We start from the raw sequence: 21,004 nt of genomic DNA on the forward strand, positions 1-21,004 counted from the left end.
AGTTTCGAAGAAACGGACGATACCAATTTGGCGCATCTTCACTCAAACGATTTTGCCTGACTTATCTGGCACCCGATGTAGAAATTTTCTTCCGACACGCTAAAGCTCTGAAGGTCGGGAAAATTATCAACATCTGGAAGGTTTACATTACGGAATGTTGCGAGACCGCGTCAGAAAGTTTTTTCGAAGGTACTGGGCCCGATATTGTTTTGAACTTTCTCCGTAAAAAACCTTTCTCTAAAGTAATATATATAAATGAAATTTTCTAAGGAATTTTCGTACCTGCGAATGTAAACAAAGTTGCTGTGATTTCACCATACAACCTGATACAGATTTTGGAGAGTGAGGACTGTTGGCATTTTCAGAAGAAAAAAGGAAGACCTAAATATTGTTTTCTATTATTTTGAAATGAGAAGTTTTCATGGCTTCCAAGGTATTATAGGATTATAGTTATCCAAGATGACTAAATTTAACATTAACCGTCAGCTTATTTAGAAGGCAAGAGTCAAGGAAACTGTGTCAAGCCACTCAAGGTATGGGTTTTGATTTAAACTTTACTTAGATCTTTCCCCACTGCTGGTCCATATTTTATTACCCTTCTTCAATGTCAACTCCACAACTGGTCTTCTTTTTGATATTTCTTTAAATTACCATGTGGTTGGTGTCATTTGTAAAATAGATTTTAAAAATTTTTCTAAATATGGTTGTATCATGTCGACAAAAAGTTTCAAGTTCACTCATCCTGGGATTGACACTCCCAAGAAAATTTTTAAAAAAGACGCTTACAGAAATTGCATCATTTGTGGAAGTGACATTGTTTTGAAGAGCCTTCGCTTTACTACATTGAAGAAAACATCCCTTAAAGAAACTTTGAGTGAGGTTGTAGACTTGAGCAAGTTTGATAATGAATCAAGGGCATGTAAGTCATGCACAACATCAGTAGAAAATCTTCCAAAACTTATCAACAGATATAGAGAGGGAAAGAAAAAGATTATTGAGAAATTCAATGAGACTTGTGATAAATATCCACCAGGTCAAGTTTCAGTTAAACGTTTAGCCAAATCTCAATCACCTGGAAGAAGTCCATCATCAAAATCTTCCATATGTTCCAGTAGGAAACGACTTTGCTTAGTTCAGGGAAATGCAATTGGAACATTGAAGAGCCGCAGAAAGTTGCCATTACCAGAGAAGAGAACATCAGAATCTGAAAAAGAAAACATTGTTTTTGCTATTAATACAATCACGGTAAAATTTTAAAACATGATTTTTTATTTTTTTTCTTGGAAAATTTACGGTGAAGTAATTTTCATCACTAGTGGAAATAAAACTTGCATTACCCACCCATTACCCACCAGTTAACTCTATGTAAAAGTTGGTCATTAAAATAATGAGAGGTAGATTTTTTTATATTGTTTACAATCTGAATTTTGTCCTTGCTGATATAAGTACAATATAGTTAAAAAAGTTTAAAATGGGAAATTATAATTTTTCAGAGTTCTTTTGTATTTTTTTTAACTTCTTTAATCTGCTATGACCTGTATGAAATAATATTTATAATACCTTTTCATCTTTTGTCATGTGTGCAAAAGTTATTCTATATAACAATATTCATTTAATTTGTAGGGAAACCCAATAGTAGAATCAATAACGTCAACCAAAAATGAACACTTGGTTGGTAGTAAACGCTCAAAGGTATGTTAAACTTGAAAAGAGTCTCTATTACAAGGCATCATACTAAAATCTCAGACATCATGTTGTCTAGTGATGTGATGGTATATCAAAAAAAACTTAAAAATACTTTTAGTACCACAAGGTACTAAAATACTAGAAAAATATGTAAGTTTTATCAATTTTCTAATTTTTAGAATTTTTCGTCAATTTTTCAAAAACTAGTTTAAAATTTCCCATGTTCAATAATATTTTGCATTCAGTCATGTTAGTTTACTCAATTCATATAGTAGCAATGTTTCAAAGTATCAATTTTGTGCAATAATGAATTTTGAATTGCAAAAATCAGCATTTTTGAGAAAAATTTCCTGGAAAGACAAAATAGGTGTCCTGAGAAGACCAATAAATAGGGTGTTCTCTGTGTCAAATGTCTCTAAAAATTTTAGTACATGGGTACTCTTAGGTGCCAAATAAACAGGGGGGGGTTTGAAAAAAATTTTCAAATTACCGGGGTCCAAATCGATTGTGGCTATAAGATTGTGTGGGAATTTCCCTTTTTTCTCAAATATTACAACCATGATTGTAGTATTCATATATACGGCTAGTTCGAAACGCAGGTCACAGGTCACAGGTCAACAGGTCACAGGTCACAGGTCAACAAAGTGCAGACCGGAAAAAAGATAATAACATCATAACATATACATAACATAACATCAATACATAACGCATTAAATTACAAAAAAGTAATACATGTTATTTAGATATTATAAAATGACAATTGAATAAAATAACAACCTAGTGACACTTACTTACAAAAATAATGACAAAATCATAAAATATGATGCCTAACAAGACAAAAGCACGAAAAATATTTATTATACATAATGTGATGTTGATAGTGTGAATGGATATAAAACGGCACCAATCAGAAGCTTGTGAGGTCCCTAAGAGAGTGGTTTTAGAAGGATGAAACTAATTAATCATTCAATTGTTATATTAATGACTTAATGACAATTTTTGACAAAAATATTGACAGAATCACAAAATATCATGTCTTACAAGAGAAAAACACCAAAAATATTCAGCATGCCGAATGTGATGATAACAATATGGCTGGATATAAAATTACACCAATCAGAAGCTCGTGAGTTCTCTGAGAAGGTAGTTTTAGAGCGATTTGTTTTATTATATGTAACCATCATAGAACATTACAAACATTACAATATGTAATATACCTGTTATACGTATAATATGGTTTCAAATATTTTCTGGTCTGCGTTATACACGGCGCAAACTGCGAAAGATCGATAAAAGCACATGGTTAAATTTTGATGTTTGAAATGGTTTTATATGGATGAAATTGCTTGAGAATTATGTTTTTGATAATTCTTTGTGTTTTCCAAACATTTTCCTCTGCAATGACATTGATTAGAGTCAACCTGTCATCACTGACCTGTGACCTGTGACCTGCGACCTGTGACCTGTGACCTGCGTTTCGAACTAGCCGTCATATATATCTGAGATTTTAGTATTGACTCCCTCCTGTCTAATGTTATCTTAATTTGGCTGAAGAAATAAACAAACCTAAAGATTTTATTAAAGTGACCATTTAAGTGTTAGAAATATTAATGCTAGAAAAAAATTTATATTTGCTATGAATATTAATATTTAAATGTAACAGATTAAAAAAAAATAGACACAAAAGCAGGATATAAGTATGAAACAAATGTCCAGCATTCATGATCTATTTTTTTCACTTGTGCTCTAAATAAAAACATTTCTTACAAAAAAGTATAATAGAAATAAAAATCTAAAAAGTCTACTCTAGCAAAAAGACTACCCACAAATCGATCTCCATCAGATGTCACATCATTTTGAAAGCAACTCTAAATATTTCGATTTAATAAGAATTAAGCAATGAATGATAATGTGTTTTTAAGGTTGGACCTTAAATGTTTTCATTCAAAATATTTTTTTTATCTGTCAAAACATCGCATTGTTTACTCAACTTCAATTGCCAAACCATTAGCATATTAGATTCTTAGAAAAAATCTGTAAAGTGAGAAGATGATATATATGTGATATTTCTTATAGGAAGAAGCAATGGTCAAATCAACATTAAAAGAAGAATCTGGAAAGCTGACCGGTACTAAACGAGCTAAGGTAGGAGTCACAAATAAATGCATATTATTACATGATAAGGCTTTTAACATAAGATGTTTATTAGATGATTACAATATTCATGAGCTTTGAATGCATCTTGTTTACTTTTATAGATGCCCTTGGCAACTGAGCCCACAGTAAAGAAAACTTCAGGACAGACAACTAAATCAAAAGTGAAGGTATTATTGTAATTTTATATAAGTACCTGGTTTTACCTTTATAATATAGTTTTGGTTGTCTTCAAGTTCTGGCAAGTCAATATTTTAATCCACGATTTTCATCCAATCATTTTTTCATTCCATTCTAAGAACATTTTTTATTTTTTCAGAAACCTTTGGTAGCTGCATCCGACAACAAGGGAAGTTCTGGACAGACAGATAATTCTAAGTTGCAGGTATATTGGTTGTCTTTTATAATCTCTAATGTGCTGTGGAGGGTAACAAAAAGAAAAATATATGGTAAAGGGATAGGCATGCTAATATTTTTTAAGAAAAATTTTAGAATCTTAGAACCCTCCTAGAAGCCATTTTCAAAAATTAAAACAGCTAAAAAGTTTTTTTTTAATTTGTTTAAATGAAGTTACATTTGTGTTACATTTTTAGGAAATCAAAAAGCCTGAGTCAAAAGCAAAACAAACTACTCGAAAGAGCTTTGGTTATAAGCAAGTCAGGGTATGTTCGTCATTTCAATAAAGATAATATCAACAATTTCATGGGTGTTACAGCAAATTTCGAATGAAAAAACCTTAGCATGATATGGTGTGTATAAGAGGGATTTTTAAAGTAAAAAGGTTTCTTTTGAAAAATGCCAAAGCCAAATTCTATTACACTTTATTCTGCGTTTCCTGGTGTAAGAGTAATCTGAAAAGAATGACATATTTACTTACTTGTGTTTATGTTATGCTTGAACCACTTAAGATGATGCATTAATTTCAATGTTTCAATCAAACAGTGAAGTAATCTGTACCATGTTAATTTTAATTATAACTAAAATGAAAGCAAAAAATCTTCGTTCTAAATCACCATTTTTTATAGAATGCAATATTCTTTCTGAAAAGAACTGGAATTATCTTTCATAATCATTAGGTGTCTATTGAAACTATCGAGAGCGGCGCAACAAGGACAAGGACACTCAGTGGAACAGAAGCAATCATTGTTAAATTGATCTCTAATGGGATGCATAGAGGTATTTAATGTACATTTCAAAACATTTATTTTTTATGGCACAAAACGACCAAGATTTATATACTTCCATGGCTATGAACAATAAATAACTTCAACTACAAAAAGTTATTCAAAAATAAGTATGGAAATAGATACCAACTTTAAAATATCCTAATTTTAAGCAGGAACTCGTAAACTAATTCATACAAGTATTTGCCCCAACCAGGAATCGAACCTGGGTCAATCATAAACGAGTATGATTATCATACCACTAGACCATTGGGGCATGAGTAGTATGGTAACAGGTCTTATTTTTTTTTATTTTAGAAGCAATGATGATGCTTATCAAACTTCCAGAGTACAAAGATTATCTTATTCAATGTTTTATCAAAGATTGCAAAGATGAGCTAACAAATCTTTCATCACTTCCAACGAGTTCAATCCTAAGGAAAACAGATTCTGAATCAATCAAAAATTTGGGAACAAATGCTGTATTGGAAGAGTTTTTAAGGATAATTCCCACCCTAACTCAAACGATTAAAAAGATCACAAAGGACGATGATTACATTACAACCCAAATTTGCAATACAATAGTTTCCTCTCACAATCAACATCTAAGTGCATTGAGACATAAAAATGGCTTATTTTTTCGTCAATGTGGGTTACTAAGAAAGGTATATAGTATATTTATTTACAAAGGTTGCTATGGTTGCATATCTTAAAAAAAATTAATAGTATAAACTGAAGATTTGTACGTCTGGGGAGGTCTGATCCGAAAAAGACTTGGCAGACTTTACATTATGATATTGTACTTGAAAGAAAAAAATTCCCCTGTTGGAAAGATGATTTCAAGTGAAAGAATTCCAGCTCAAAATTAAAAAAAAAATGAAGAAATGGACTTTGCTTCATATACTCTTTTATACATTTTATCAACAGGGACAAGAAATGTTGTGCAAAATGAAAGTGTCAACCCATCCTACAGAGATAAGGACAAAACTGATCGAAATGGGGAATAATCATGACTCTACAGTTCTCAAATGGAAAACAGAGGTACATACAGTAAAAACGACACAAATTATCAAATCATTAATTGTTTTATTCAGAACAGGATTTTAGCGGCAATGATTATGGATCTATAGATTTCTATGACATACTGAGTATATTGAGAAATTATACATTATGTGACCAGTTACAATTATATTGAATATTTATTATACAGAAAGAAGAAGCAATCAAAAAAGGTGAATGTGGAGAAAATCCTATCGTAGTTGGGGATAATTTGGATGGAGAAGTCAACACAAAACATCAGACTGAAACTAACACGAACAAATCATTCCACTATTTCAACATGTATGCAATTAAGGAGAAAGTATGTCACTTATCTTCTTTTATTTAGGTGGCCTGAAATCTTTCAGATGTGGTCTTGTTCCTAAATAACATGGATAACAACTGATTACATCAGGCTGGACTTAAAAAATTGTTGGTTTGCCGTCACCCGACCGACCCTACCTTAAAACCTGCCGACCCGAAAACTTTCATTTTAAAAAAGAATTTCAGCCAGCCTCATTCAAGGAACCTTATTTGATTAGGAGTAAATAATTTTGAAAAATTAAATCATAACTAGTTTTTAATTTCCCACATTTTGGTTCTCACAAAAATCACATTTTGTTGGAGTAATATCTCTAAAACCATCAAAATAAAAAAAAAACACCCTTCCCCAAGTTCTATCCGAAAATGAATTTTTTTTGAAAACAACTAGAACTTCTCAAAATAGTTTCTTTAACTTTCGACCAAGACAATAGACCTTTTCATAAATTATGTTACAAACCTCGTTTTTTGCAATTATTGCCATGGTGATTAACCCCCACTAGATTTTATTAAAACTGCTTTCTATTCTTAAAAAAATCATTTAATGTCTTAAGTGACATAATCACCATGGTAATTGTTTGAATACGAGGCAAGTGATGTTTGTGACGTAATTTATGAAAAGGTCTATTCTGAGTTTTTGCAAACATCCAATATAAAGCTAATAATAGGTATCTTAGCACCTTATGCTATGGTTCTTAATCAATGATGTCTGAAATTTTTAGTACTAAAACCCCTGTTTTGTTACTGTTTACAAAATTACAATTGAAATGTAAATTACTTAAAAATTTTTATTAAAGGTAAATGGAAGTGAGTTAAGTGATACTCGAAAAAGAGAAATCAAAGACGTTTCTCCCGAGGAATTTATGCCAACAGAGCGAAGTCTCCAAAAAGTTGAGAAAGAGTTCGTTATCCTGGCTGCCAGAGTTATAGTGAAATATATCCCTTCAATGAAGATCTTCAAAGATGTGGTTGTACATCATATTAAACATGATTATTCTGAAATCATGACAGAAAAGTCTGAGCAGGTATTGCCAACTTTGTCATTTTAAAACAATCTATTATTTTCAATTTAAAAATTGAGTAGAAATAACATTCTTTGCCCTAGGTTTTAGACATGGATGAACAAACGAAGCTTGGTTTACAATAATCAAAAATCTTTTTTATAGGTTCCATTAGGAGCATACGCCCTCAATGAAAACCGACATGAGGATATGATAGAGATTATTGAAAGAATACAAGACAGGTAAACAAAGACATCTTTCATCAGAGAAAGAGAGAAAAATTAGATCCCATTCTTGACATCCCTTTATAGCTTAAAAAATATCTCCATAAATTCCTGCTCAAATTTTGTCAACCTTCTGTTACCAGGTAAACAAACATTTATTTAAGAGCTCAAAAACTAAAAAAACTTCAATAATGATTTTCAGGTATGTGGTAAAAGATGAATCAGGCAAAAATACAACCTTCTTTGGTGGTGATCAACTAACAGAAGAAAGGGCAAGAACAGTGCAAAATGCTCGCGCAGATGGAAAAACAGTGGAAGAACGTTTGCAAGGCATTACACCAAAATTTGAAGATTGGCATGCCATAAGGACAGCATACGATGTAAATATATTTATTTAAATGAACTTGATTTGCCTGCTAAGAGATGAATATAATAAATCATGTTTATCACTGATTGTATTAAAAGTCAATACAAAACAACAAAATAATTTGATATTATATGTTTATCATAAGTAAAGACCTATATGCAGTGTTTTGTTGGCTGGTGCATTCTTCAGGCAATACAGGACTTAGTATTAACCCCACAATATTTCCTATTTCTTCCATTTTAGTCTGCTCTCAAAATCTTCAGAAATACACAAGCTACTGGTGACAGTGGGACGTATCTTCCAAACGCCATAAAATCAGGCAACAAAAATGCCTTGAGAAAAGTGGAAAACAAGTTCCAGGAAGTCAAGGAGTTCTTTGATGTCGAAACAAAAGCTCTGTTGGTGTCAGGATTTTTGGAGCAAGAAGGTAAAGAGAATTGATGGTCAGAAATGTCAAAAAAGTAGAAGGCTTGAGGTCATTACTAAGATGATAAGATTTGGTTGTGATTGATGCTGCACAGTGCTCAATGGAGACCAGAGCCATATACAAAATTAAAACATCTTTTATCACAACGATGGATTGATGGATACAATTCTAGAAACTTCAAGTTTTGTATAATTTAACTTTATTTGTTATAATTCAGGTGCAGAGAGGATTGAAAATTATCATCCACCGTCTGAACTGGTAACAAAAGACCCTGACACAAGGAGAAGATGGCTTCATGGAAGGATACATTTGTTCCTCAAAAACAATGTCATGGGTTGTTTGAACTCGCTGTCAAAGATGTTACCAGAGCAGCAAACACACAAATGCCGTGACAAAAGCTGTACTAAAGTAAGATTCTTTCAAGACAAAATCCACCCAAATTCTAATTAGTACTGAGAGATAAAAGAAATAACAGCAATTTTTCTTGTTTTTTGAAATTATTCCAGGCCAACAAAAAAATTAAAAATATTTATCAGAAGAGATCAACAGCCTATGAACACATTCGTTCTCTTCTTTTTACTAGACCTTCTTCTTTCTGCCTGCAAAGAATTTGCACGAGGAGATACAGCATGGTCTTCCACCACTGGCAACACTGGTACAACCAGAAGCACCCAAAGTCAAAGATGATCTGTACAAATACAGCTGTACTAGACTCTGCACAGGTCTTTTGCTACTGAATGCTAATGATGCAGTCAAGGAAGGAGATGGTGATAGACTTGTCCGATTTTACAATATCTTCACTTTTATTTTTCGCATGAATGGGAATGATAAATATGCCTACATTTGTCTGAGGCTGAAAGCAAGGGAGCTTGCTTTGCTATCCCCAAGAGACTTTCACCGGCTTAAATGGAACAGGTTTGTCAATAATCAGGGTGGTTATGGCCAAAACATCTCATGTGACTTAAGACTTGAGCACATTAACAAAGTAACAAAAGCATTAATAAAGTCTCAAGGGATGCAAAACCTGACAGACGAAAGTGTGGAGAGTATTACAAAATCAATTGGTGGGATGGAGGAGCTAGTCCAGTCCTCTCTTGCTGATGCTGGCGTCACAAAAAGGTCTGGGCATCACTCGAACAAGCATCAGCACCAACTGTTTCATTCCCTTTTCAAAGAGGTCCATTGCGTCAGCAAAAACTTTCGAAAAACAGAAGGAAGACGACTTGATCATTTCAAAGATTTTGACAGTGACATTTTCAGTAAATTGAACAAAGTAATGTTATTAAAATGGATCAAACGTTTGACAAAAAAGTGGCAAAATCAAGATTTTACATTCAATAGTGAGGAAGACAGTTGATTTTTTTATATGCGATGCGTTTTTTAGCTAAAGAAGGACAACCAGATAGAAAATAAAATTTAGCCTGAAGATTACTTTCATTGTCATAATGCTTAGAAAAGCCTCTAAATTTTATGGGTTAAAGCTGTTTTTCAAAGCTGACATTGAATGATAAAAAAACATATCAAAAACATGCAAAAACAATCGAATGTCTTCATTTTTTCTCTCTCCAAATCAAGGAAAGAGAAAGTACATGAAACTTTCAATTATCTTTTTACTTGATACATTAAGTTTACAAAGCATAATTTGGTGCTCAAAACTTATATGCTTATAAAAAGAGTCTAGCCATTTTGCTTCAGAATGAAGTTTAGGACAAATATATATCCTTGATCTAAAGATAATGGAAGAAACCTTTGGTCTAAATTTGACCTTTTTATCTGGTTATCCCTTTAAATCTATTACTTTTATTATTAAAGGGAGTGTAGTGGTGAACAAATTATTACTGTCACTCCAAATAAATGCCATAAAACATTTTCTATAAATAAAACCAGTATAGTAAAATAAATAAGCATAAAAAAATTAAGAGAAAAATTCTTGCCAAAACACTTCATCTTCAGAATCCAAATCTTCTGTTTGGTATGGATGGTTCAATGATAACATATCAATTTGGCTTTCATTTTGATTTGTTGTTGTTGATTCAGAAACACTTTCAGCTGATTTGGTAGTCATGGTTGAAGATTCAAGTGCACCGTAATTAAAAACTTCCATAAAAATTCTGATGATGTACATACTTTTGTGTTCATCAAAACCAAGAGTCAAGATATCTGCATCTGTTTCAATGCAATCAACATTGTCAATCAGTAATTGTTTATCTACCTCACTGAAAGCAAGCTGCTCCAGACATTCCAAAACAGCTTGTTTCTCCCTCTCACCTGTAGATCTTACTTTTTGCAGGGGTTCGGGAGGCTCTGGAACATTTGGCACAGCTCCAATACAAACATCACACATACAGGATTTTTCACACACATCACAACAATCATGTTCCAATAACTTGTTATCTGGGACAACATTAAAGCATTTCAATAAGGCTAACCTTCTACATAAATCCTCTTTATTTTTAACCACTCTCACTAGATCATCATCTTCGCAGTGAGAAAAATCGCAGGCTGGTCGATAAAACAGCATTGCTGTGCTTAAATGGCCATCACGACCTGCTCTTCCTATCTCCTGGATGTATGCCTCCACATCTTTTGGTAGGCCAACATGAATGACATGCCTAATATTTCTGATGTTAACACCCATTCCAAGGGCTGAAGTTGCAATAACAATGAAACATTCACCCCCTTCAGCTTTTGTGAACTCTTCCATTACTTCTGCCCTGCGATGTGAGGGAGTCTTTCCATGAAAAACACGAACAGTTTTACCACGGTATTTTGAAGGAAAAAGCATAAATATCTCACCACATCGACCAATGTTATGGCAGTAGATGATTGTTTTCTCGCACTTCCCATTCAAATCAAACTCATCCAGTATTGGCTTCATGTGTGATTGAACCTCACTGAAGTCGGATGTGATTTTCAGTTTTTGAGCTGAAATCTTTACATTGGGCTTCTCAGGAGAAAACCTTTCAGTCTTATAATTTCTCAACTGAACCAACTTAACAATTTTTCTTGTTGTTTTACGATTTGCCGTAGCAGTTAAACATAAGAAGGGCTTATTGAACATTGCCCTCAAGTTTCCAACTTTAGCATACATTTGACGAAATGCAGTTTTTTGGGTAGAAGGAAGGCCCCTGAAAATGACGAAATGGACAAAAATAATTTTAAGTCAATGCATCAAATTTAAATTCAAAGGTCTGTTTAAAGCTTTTATATTGAAATCAAACTTTATATAATGTAGATGCTTTAAAGGTTTTCTTGTTCATACTAGGCTAGTTGTGAATCTAACAAGGCTAAGATTACATGATATTATGAAATAATTATTGTTTTTGATTAATCTTATTCTGAAAAAAGATATTTTTATTATTTATATTTATATATACTTTTGTTTTAAAATGTGTGTATTGTGTATATATTGTATGTTTATTAGAAATTATTAATATTTTACTACTGTAATACCGTGAAGTTGGGTAACTTGCATCAGTGGAGGGTAACTTGCACAGCCATCAAATGACTGACCAATCAAAGCAGCAAAATTTCAAAATAAATCAACTACGCAGCTCCGCTCGCAGCTCCGCTCGCAGCTCTACTCTTCCAGTTTTGTTTTGATTTAACTTTGTATTTTAATGAACAGCCAGGCTATTCATTTGAGGGCAATGCATGTTAGCCTCCACTGATGCAAGTACCTGTATGATGATCTAACGGTTATATATATATTTAAAATGCATTCATTCTGTTTTCTTCAAACTCTATGTAATTATACATTTATAAACAAATTGTTTTTTTGTTTTTTTTCTTGTGAAATTTTATCATGCTTTTTGATGTTGTTTGGTATTTCTAGTAATGCATGTAGTCATGTAATACCATCAAACTTAGCTTGTTAGATACTGTAAGTATATATATTATTTAAAAAGATCTTTTGAAATTTGATATTTATTTAAAGTTTTTGTTATCTTTTTAGCTAGAAATATTGTTAAGTACATCCTTACAAAATAAGTACGTTCCTTTCTTTATTCACTTTTTGCAAATTTAGATTTCTCCTGATTATGTTTGTAGGACACGATGTCATGTTGAATATTTCTAAGACCACTTGACCATCAAACAATGAGATGAAAATGTTTAGTATTTAGTACTTGTTTACTAGTTATTTTTTGGAAGCTGGACCCTTCAACATGACATTGTGTCATAATAAAAGAACTTTATTACACTTTATTGTATTTTTAATTAAGTTCCATTATTTCCTCACCATTTAACAACAACATGCACTTCATCAATGACAACACCAATTACTCTCGGAGAGAGTTTGAGAAGTAGTTCTCGAAATGTTTCCTCTAGTAGGCACTCAGGGCTTGAAAATAATAAATCAAATTTGCCATCCTTAACATCCTTTAAACTGTCTTTGGTTAAATGAACAGCTTTGATGCCAATTTCTGTACAACGTTTTATCTGGTCATCAATTAATGCAGTGATAGGAAATATCACAATAAGAATAGGATCTTCTTCTGGGTGGAAATATTTGTAGACCCCAGGAACAAGATGGAAGATGAGAGATTTCCCATAATTTGTTGGGAGAACCCCTATACAGTCATGTCCACTCAAAAAATTGAAGAGCAACCTTTCCTGTCCTTCCTTCAGCTTTTCAAAATCAAATCCATATTCTTTTAAAAGATACCTTGTACATTCTTGAAAGTTGGTGTGATTAAACTCTGTTACCATGATGTATTTTCAGAACTTTTTGAGAAACCGAAAGTACTCGGGTTGATGTTTTGATTTGGTCCGCGTTTGCAGAAAGAATCCAGCCCTCGTTTTGGGGGCTTGTCGGGTTGAGCAGCAACTTTCTCAAGCTATACGGGTAAGGACAGTTGAGCCCGACTGGGGATGCGGCACATCAAAGGCCGACTACTATTCCTCTCCGATGGGAAATTGGCCCGCTCCCTTTAGAGCTTTAGCGTGGGCGGCCGCCAATCCGCCATCGGAATATCAGATAATTGCCTGACTGACCTCTGAGAGAGGTCAGCGGGATTTCGAGATTTTCCGTTTGCGTTTTGGGTTCGAACTGAGTGCAAACAGTGCAAGCAGCTAAACGTTTGAGAAAGATGGCTGATGAAATTTGACTCAGATTGTTTTTATGAGATTTATTTTCATGGTGGAGAACAATTATTTCTACTTTTATTAGTCTTTTTTATGCATGAATTTTTGTGTACAGTATATAAGTCTTTAGTGTGTCAGTAGGGATTAGATTCCTCAAGATTTGCTTTTGGAAAAATCTTTTTGAATATGAACATAACAACCTGACTGACTTTCCCCTCAAGATTCCATTTTAATCAGGTATGTTTTCCATTCTTTCCATTCCTTAAAATTTTCAGCTTGTGCTTTTATTTGGTTTAAGAGCACGAGCAAGTAATTTTCACATATTCTAACTCTATTCTCAACTACTTTATACCTCAAACTACTTTTTGATTTTTGATTGAAAATACTTTCCTTCGTGTATATTTTTTCATGTTTGTTTCTAATCTATTTCCCCAAGTTTCTAGGAATAGAACCTTTTAGAACTGGTGTTACAAATTGTAATTCTTCTTATTTATTGAAGATTGCCACTTCAATGGACATGGACAGGCTTCTTTGAGAGATTTTTCTCGAAAAGTAAACAGAGGGTGTTCTTAGGTTAGGTAGGGGCAATTAATTGAACCAGAACATAGTTTATATTCAGTTAATTACAGATGTATGAGTACATGAAAAACCAAATGTTTAAAAGTCACCATAAATTTTTGGCAAATTCACAGTGTGAAAGGTTGAAATTTTCATGAATTGCACCTTTTCACTGCAAATTCATGATATGTGCCATTCCAAGGTCTTCTGACATTACATCACGTACCCAGTATGTGATTCGTTGTAAGTGACGTAAAATAAGTCAATACATCACTTTCAACCAATCAGCTGTGGAATAGACAATGGTGCATATCAAGAGTTCACCAAAAATGTTTTTGTGAAATCACCAAAAAGGTTTTGGTAATATGTTTCCCTACTGCTTATATACCTTTTTATAAAATTATTTCATGTTATTTTATGTAATTTGTGAAATTTGTGAAATTGAACCAGTAGAACGTGGTTGGAAAATTGTTCTGTACGTTATATGACGAATAAAACCATTCAAACAGTCAAAACAATAAATGGTATGGTACTGCCAAATGCAAGCTGTGAATACTCATGTTGCTACCCGTACATTGAACCTATTTATTTAATTTTTGAGAAATTTTTCTATATAAGGGATTAATTTGTTGTTTTCTACTAGTTTAGGGTAAGATGTAAAAATTGTACTTATACATTCTCAAGCAATTGTTATTCCTTTACTATTCTACTACAGATCAAGACATTCAGCGACAAATTTTTTTTAGCATAATCTTGGGTTGCGGGAATTAAAATATTATATGATTTTTTTTACTTATATTTTTATATAAATAACTTCAGATTGAATAAATATCTCAAACAAAATTTGGTGAATTGTGTGGCAAAGGAATGTCTACATCATGTAAAAAAATTCCAGAATTATGCCAATTTTAGCAATTTTTTAACAAGAAATTTGGCTGTTTGAAAAAAGAAACTGTCTGACTGTTGTCGCCCTTTGCTGAAAAAACAAGATTTTGATTGGGGTATCTTTTGGGCATTTTTCCTTTGCAAATTTCTTCCAGTCTGTACAGAGAGTTTACACACCAGATCTTAAGTCGATCTGAATAGTGCTCTAGGATTTATGGTAATTTTAATACTACATAAGTTAATGTAAATATGGTTTCACAATAGCAGACAGTATAATGTTTATATAAAGAAGTTAGCAAAACAGAACTAAAACTAAAATGTTATCCTTATTTTTCTTAATTTATATAGGAAATCAGGAAAAAAACAAATTTTTAATTTAGAGATTACTTCAGGGATTTTAATTAGGGTGAGAATTTGTTCTGGCATTTTTTGGTTTAATTTCTCGAAACCCTGAAAAAGCTCAGTTTTCACTCCAATCAGCCGATTAAAAGGTCATTTGTAGAATATGTAGTACGATATGTCTGAGAAAATAAAATATTCTATCTTCTTTTAAATAATCATTTTTTCCAGCTAGGAATTGGATAAGACTTTCAAGTAGCATTGTATGGTAGCAATAACAGCATCTTGCTGTACCATGAACGTCTACAACTTCTACCTAAGGCCAGAATATAATTATATTTAAATATAGAATATGGTGGAAAATATTGTAAACAAATTGTCTTCAATTGTCAAACTATCCTGTAATGATTTTTTGTATCAGAATAAAACTCTTCTCTAGCTGCCAGAAGCACATAGTCTACCTTCAAATTGATACCATCTTCCAGACAAACAAAAATTAAAAACTGCAAAATGATTCCCTGTAGCTATAATCTATAATATAAAAATATAAAAGTTAAAAACTAGTAACTTGTAGAATTTCTAACAAAACAAAAATGGGGAGTATTGAAAAGAAGGTAAAAAGCTGTTTTTATCAGAAGGAAAGTGTACAGCAAGTGTAGTGTCTTTGAGTTATAAAATTAGTTAAAAAGAAAAATGAAGGTTCTGATATATGTTTTGTATATCAGAGTTTAGATGCAAATGGTTTGTTTTGATATATCCGGACTCTTGGGACAGCCTCACTCTCATGCCTATTTAAGGCCTCAGTTCTTCCACATGGACCTTTTTCAGTTCTTCATTTGCCTAGTGCTGACTGCTGTATTTTTGCTGTTTTATTATATCCTTGCTGTGCTGTACTTCTAATCAACATGCTATCACAAAGACTGTTTTTTACTATCCTGATGTTCCTGACCACCCCTCCTCTAACTCCTACCCCAGCTGCTGAGGATGACACCACCAATGCCACAAGGAAAAAGAAATGCCCTGGATGCCAAAGAAATCACGATATTCATACCTTTGGCCCACCAGGTAGGAATTGTCAAGGCCCTGTTTCACCAAGCTCCTCCACCACTCATTCTCCGAACAGAACACGGTCTAGTCGTGTGCTAGTCCAATAGACTCTGGGAAAAACCCCAACACTGTGGCCATGTCAGATGAACAGCTGAACCAATACCGCCAACATTTACAACTTTTAAAAAATCAAGAGTCTGAACTTTTGGAATCAATTAGACTTGAACAGGAAAACTATTTAAGGGAAGAAAACACCCTTAAAGATGAAATTCAACGTCAAACTGAAAAGCTTGAACGTCTCAAGGCTGCAAGAAATCGCCCATCTCGTCCCGCCACACCGCCTGCGAACCAAAACAATATTCCACGCTCAGGGGAAACCCGTTCTACGGAATCCGCCATCTTTAAATCGTCTGATAACATGTCTACGTTACTTCATCGCCCGCTTCTTTCACATCAACAAACTTCTGCTGGTGCTTCGTTTGGTTTTGCTGCTACTGGTGCTACTGTTCCCTTGTTGAATCCTGGTTTGAATGGTCAAGATCCTTTCGTTTGTCAATCGCCAATTTACACAAAATGAACTTTTCCTGCGCCCAACACGTACAAATGACATCACTAGAGGTAAAGCATTACGTATTGTAGACTTTGTTTCCAGAATTCGCCCTGCTGAGGATGAAAAAGTTTTGTCGTACGACAATAACTGCAAGTTGGCTTTAATTTTACAGGACTCCAAACCTAAACTTTCTTCCGTTACAATAGAGCAGTATAATATTGCGAATCTTAGAATTTTTTATGAGCTACTTTTTTCTGGGAAGCTTTCCACCCTTCTTCATGTACAGGAATACCTCTCGTATGCGATCAAGGTTCTAGAATTGGCGACTAAGTACACATGGCAATCCGTGCTGCAGTATGATGATGAATTTCGGATTCTGCAGCACACCTATGGATTCTCATGGAGTACTGATCATAGTCACCTACATGAGGTTGTTCTTATGCCTCGCTGGGCTGCGAAGCTACCTCGTGGACTTGGGCTGGGCAATGATACTTCCACACCCAAGAGTGATTCGTCTTTTTTGTCTGGCCTTGCGGGTAACAATAAGGGTCCAGCCATCATGTCTCATCTCTCCTCCGGTTTGGAGATTTGTCGCATGTTCAATTCTCGGAAAGGATGTCAGAAGTCTCCTTGCAAGTTTGCTCATGCTTGTAACCGAAAGGTTGGTTCACAGGTTTGCGGAAAATCTCACCAAGGTTTCCTTCATCCTGTGGGCGAGGGTGGCTCTCAATGACTCCTTTCCGATAAACCTGCTCCATCTCCGCTTGACTCTGCAGTTTGGGACAAAGAACTCCTGAATGATCCAGACCGTCATTTCTATTTGACGGGGTGGTCAATGGGTTTCAATTGCTCCCAGCAGATGCGACAATCAGCCCTGCGGAGATGGACAACTACAATTCTGCAGTTGGCCCGGGTTCCAAAGAAAAAGTTGAAGCTACAATTTTGGAGGAACTCTCGGCTGGAAATTATATTTTAGCGAATGAAAAACCTGTTATTGTCAGTGCACTTGGAGCAGTTCCAAAGCCTGATTCAGAGGATCTCCGTTTGATCCACGACTGTTCGATGCCCCACGGTTTGGGTGTCAATTCTTATATTGATATTGAGAAACAATCTTTTCAGACCCTAGATGACGCCTGTCGGTTGATAGGGAAAAATTTCTTTATCGCCAAGATAGATTTGAGACACGCGTACAGATCTGTCCCCGTCCACCCTGCTAACCATGCTGCTCTTGGTTTGAAGTGGAAATTTAGTGGGGATGAGCACTACACGTATCTAAAAGACACACGTCTCCCTTTTGGAGCACGCAGCGCTCCTGGTATATTTCATCGTTTGACCCAGAGTGTTCGGCGCATGATGCAGAGAAGAGGCTTTCCTTTGATCATTGTATATCTTGATGATTTCCTGGTCATTGGTCGGACTCGGCAGGAATGCCAAGCTGCTTTTGATACCCTTCACTCACTCCTGATATCCCTAGGTTTCACTATCAGTCCTTCTAAGCTTGTTTCACCTTGCCAGAAACTTGTGTTCTTGTTGTTTGAGATTGATACTACAACATTGACTCTCGCACTTCCTGCCAAAAGCTAGGTGACCTGAGAGACGTTCTGATGTCTTTTCAGTCCCGAGCTCGTGCATCTAAAAGACAGTTACAACAGCTGGCTGGCCGTCTCAATTGGGCCTGCAAAGTCATCTATGGCGGCAGGACCTCTTGCGTCGGATCTTGGACCTTATGGGTTCCTTACAAAAGCAGTCATCCAAGTGTCTGCTCAATGAGGAATTTCTTAAGGACATCTCTTGGTGGCTAGATTTTCTTGACGTTTTTAACGGTCAGTGCTCATTCCATGACATGCGACCTGTGACTAATATCCACACAGATGCCTGCAAGACAGGTATTGGAGCAGTGTTTGAGAACGACTGGTTTTATTCCAACTTGTTAATTGATGCCCCTGCTTTAGCAGGTTTGCACATCAATTACAAGGAGGCTCTTTGCATTGTGTTTGCCTTAGAACGATGGGCTCCTTACTTGTGTAATAAGGTAGTCCATATTTACTGTGACAACACGGCTGCAGTGGGTATGCTAAACAAAGGATCATCTCGAAACCCGCTCATGATGACTTACCTCAGGCGTCTGTTCTGGTGTTCTGCCACATATAACTTTCGCCTCAAAGTTTTCCATGTCCCCGGGGTCCTGAATGTTGTTGCTGATCATGTCTCTCGATTGCATGAACACAAACATCTTGCGGCTTTTCTCCAGTATCTTTGTGACCACTTTTATCGGTTTGCTTTATCTGATGACATTGTCTGGCACATGTCTGAGAACTGTTTCTTGTTTCTTCTTGGTTTGTATGGGTCTGGCTCATGCCTTCACTCTGCCTTTTAGACTTTGCGTCTTCACTGCTGGCAGATGTGCAGTTCTATCGTGAAGCCACCTATGCTGTCAATACCCGCAAGGCCTACCGTACACACCGTAAGGTCTATCTTCAGTTTTGTCATATGCTTGACATTCAACCAGCTCCGGCTGACTGCATTCACATCTGCATGTATGCTGCCTACCTTGCTAGGTTCCTGTTGCCGCAGTCTGTTTGTGTTTATTTGAATTTTGTTGGTCTGCTGCACCGTGAGATGGGTTTCCCGAACCCTCTTCTTGACAACTGGTTCCTTTCCTCTGTGCTCAAGGGTATCAAGCGTTCCAAGGGTATCCCTCCCGTTCCCAAGCTCCCCATCACAGTGGATATCCTTTCCTTCATTCACTCCCAGCTCAACCTTCTGGATAGCAAGCAGGCTTCTTTTGGGCTTGTGTCTTGTTTCCTTCTTTGGGCTTTTCCGGAAGAGTCACCTTTTGCCGGTTTCCCAGAGGGAATTTTCCCCGGTCACCTTTCTCACCAGGTCTGACTTCACCTTTGTGGGTTCAGGGGTTCACATCAAGGTGAGATGGAGTAAGACCATCCAGTTCGGTCAGCGTACTGTTACTATACCGCTGGTGGCCATACCCTCTTCCCACCTTTGTCCTGTTTCGGCTGTTTCTCGTGCCTTCTCCCTCACCCCTGGGGCACTCCCATCTGATCAAGCCTTTTGTTGGAGAGATTCTCATCTTGGGTCGAATAGGATTTTTATCTACCGGGATTTCATGCGCATCCTTCAGGCTCACCTGTCTCGTTCTGGGCTCTCACACCGTCAATATGGGTCACACTCATTCAGACGTGGTGGGGCCACCTTTGCATTAGAGGCTGGTGTCCCTCTTGACTCTATTGCAATCATGGGTGATTGGAAGTCCGATGCGATGTATCTTTACTTACACATGCCCTTGTCGCAGCGTTTGCATGCCCAGCATTCTATTTCTTCACATATTTCAACTTTAACCTAACACCTACCTTCACATTGGATTTGGACATTTTTATTTTATTCTAGTTCCTGTACATATTTTGTCTGTGCCGTTTTCACTTTTATTTCAAGAACTGAAAATACCATGTAGATATTCTGTGTGCCTTTCTGCTATCCCCCCTTTTCGGCCACTTGTGTTTAAGGTTCTGATATATGTTTTGTATATCAGAGTTTAGATGCAAATGGTTTGTTTTGATATATATCCGGACTCTTGGGACAGCCTCACTCTCATGCGTATTTAAGGCCTCAGTTCTTCCACATGGACCTTTTTCAGTTCTTCATTTGCCTAGTGCTGACTGCTGTATTTTTGCTCCACCACCCTCCCCAGCATCTTTTGGGAAGCTTCCTTTTTTCTTTTTTATGACCAGCGTATATGGTTTTAGTGATGCCCTTTTTTTTTTTTTTTTTTTTTGTCAATGTCAGTTTATATTTCAGTATTTACTCATGTTTTTGTTATTAGTTTGTATTTTTATGCTGTATTATTTTATGTGTTTGTGATTTGTCCTTTTAAGCTTAGCTGTGTACTCATTTTTATTTTATTCTAGTTCCTGTACATATTTTGTCTGTGCCGTTTTCACTTTTATTTCAAGAACTGAAAATACCATGTAGATATTCTGTGTGCCTTTCTGCTATCCCCCCTTTTCGGCCACTTGTGTTTAATTGAAATAAAGATCAACACCAAACAAACAAACATCAACACCAGATTATACGTATTTCATTCTCTGTCATTTGTTGATTTGATTGAGTTTTAATACAAAAAAAGGTAAACTTTGTAATGTTT

At 35.3% G+C, this 21,004-nt stretch overlaps 2 protein-coding genes across 2 annotated transcripts; one reads left to right on the forward strand and one right to left on the reverse strand.

Annotated features, from left to right (window-relative positions):
- Positions 1–711: 711 nt before the first annotated feature.
- LOC136797445 (uncharacterized) lies at positions 712–10,000 on the forward strand. Its single transcript, XM_067054019.1, has 16 exons — positions 712–1,245; positions 1,624–1,692; positions 3,763–3,831; positions 3,945–4,010; positions 4,160–4,225; positions 4,434–4,502; positions 4,917–5,016; positions 5,322–5,668; positions 5,931–6,044; positions 6,214–6,363; positions 7,160–7,387; positions 7,529–7,605; positions 7,790–7,967; positions 8,198–8,381; positions 8,599–8,789; positions 8,965–10,000. Exons 1-16 carry the CDS (start codon positions 712–714, stop codon positions 9,736–9,738), a joined length of 3,216 nt encoding a protein of 1,071 aa, XP_066910120.1. The 3' UTR covers positions 9,739–10,000.
- A 236-nt stretch (positions 10,001–10,236) lies between these two features.
- Positions 10,237–12,819, reverse strand: LOC136797512 (ATP-dependent DNA helicase RecQ-like). Its single transcript, XM_067054096.1, has 2 exons — positions 12,622–12,819; positions 10,237–11,509 (listed from the first exon to the last, which is right to left on the reverse strand). The coding sequence occupies exon 2, from the start codon at positions 11,470–11,472 to the stop codon at positions 10,297–10,299; it is 1,176 nt and encodes a 391-aa protein (XP_066910197.1). The 5' UTR covers positions 11,473–11,509; positions 12,622–12,819; the 3' UTR covers positions 10,237–10,296.
- Between the last annotated feature and the right edge of the window lie 8,185 nt (positions 12,820–21,004).

Source organism: Clytia hemisphaerica, unplaced genomic scaffold (assembly GCF_902728285.1).
Source record: "Clytia hemisphaerica strain Z4C2 unplaced genomic scaffold, Clytia hemisphaerica genome assembly, whole genome shotgun sequence".
Taxonomy (NCBI): domain Eukaryota; kingdom Metazoa; phylum Cnidaria; class Hydrozoa; order Leptothecata; family Clytiidae; genus Clytia; species Clytia hemisphaerica.

Excerpts from the sequence above, each read along its gene's own strand:
- LOC136797445 (XM_067054019.1), top strand. The coding sequence starts at position 712 with ATGTCGACAAAAAGTTTCAAGTTCACTCATCCTGGGATTGACACTCCC. Across the intron at positions 1,246-1,623 it reads TTGCTATTAATACAATCACG|GGAAACCCAATAGTAGAATC; the intron begins GTAAAATTTTAA and ends TTTAATTTGTAG. Across the intron at positions 7,606-7,789 it reads ATTGAAAGAATACAAGACAG|GTATGTGGTAAAAGATGAAT; the intron begins GTAAACAAAGAC and ends AATGATTTTCAG.
- LOC136797512 (XM_067054096.1), bottom strand. The coding sequence starts at position 11,472 with ATGTATGCTAAAGTTGGAAACTTGAGGGCAATGTTCAATAAGCCCTTC.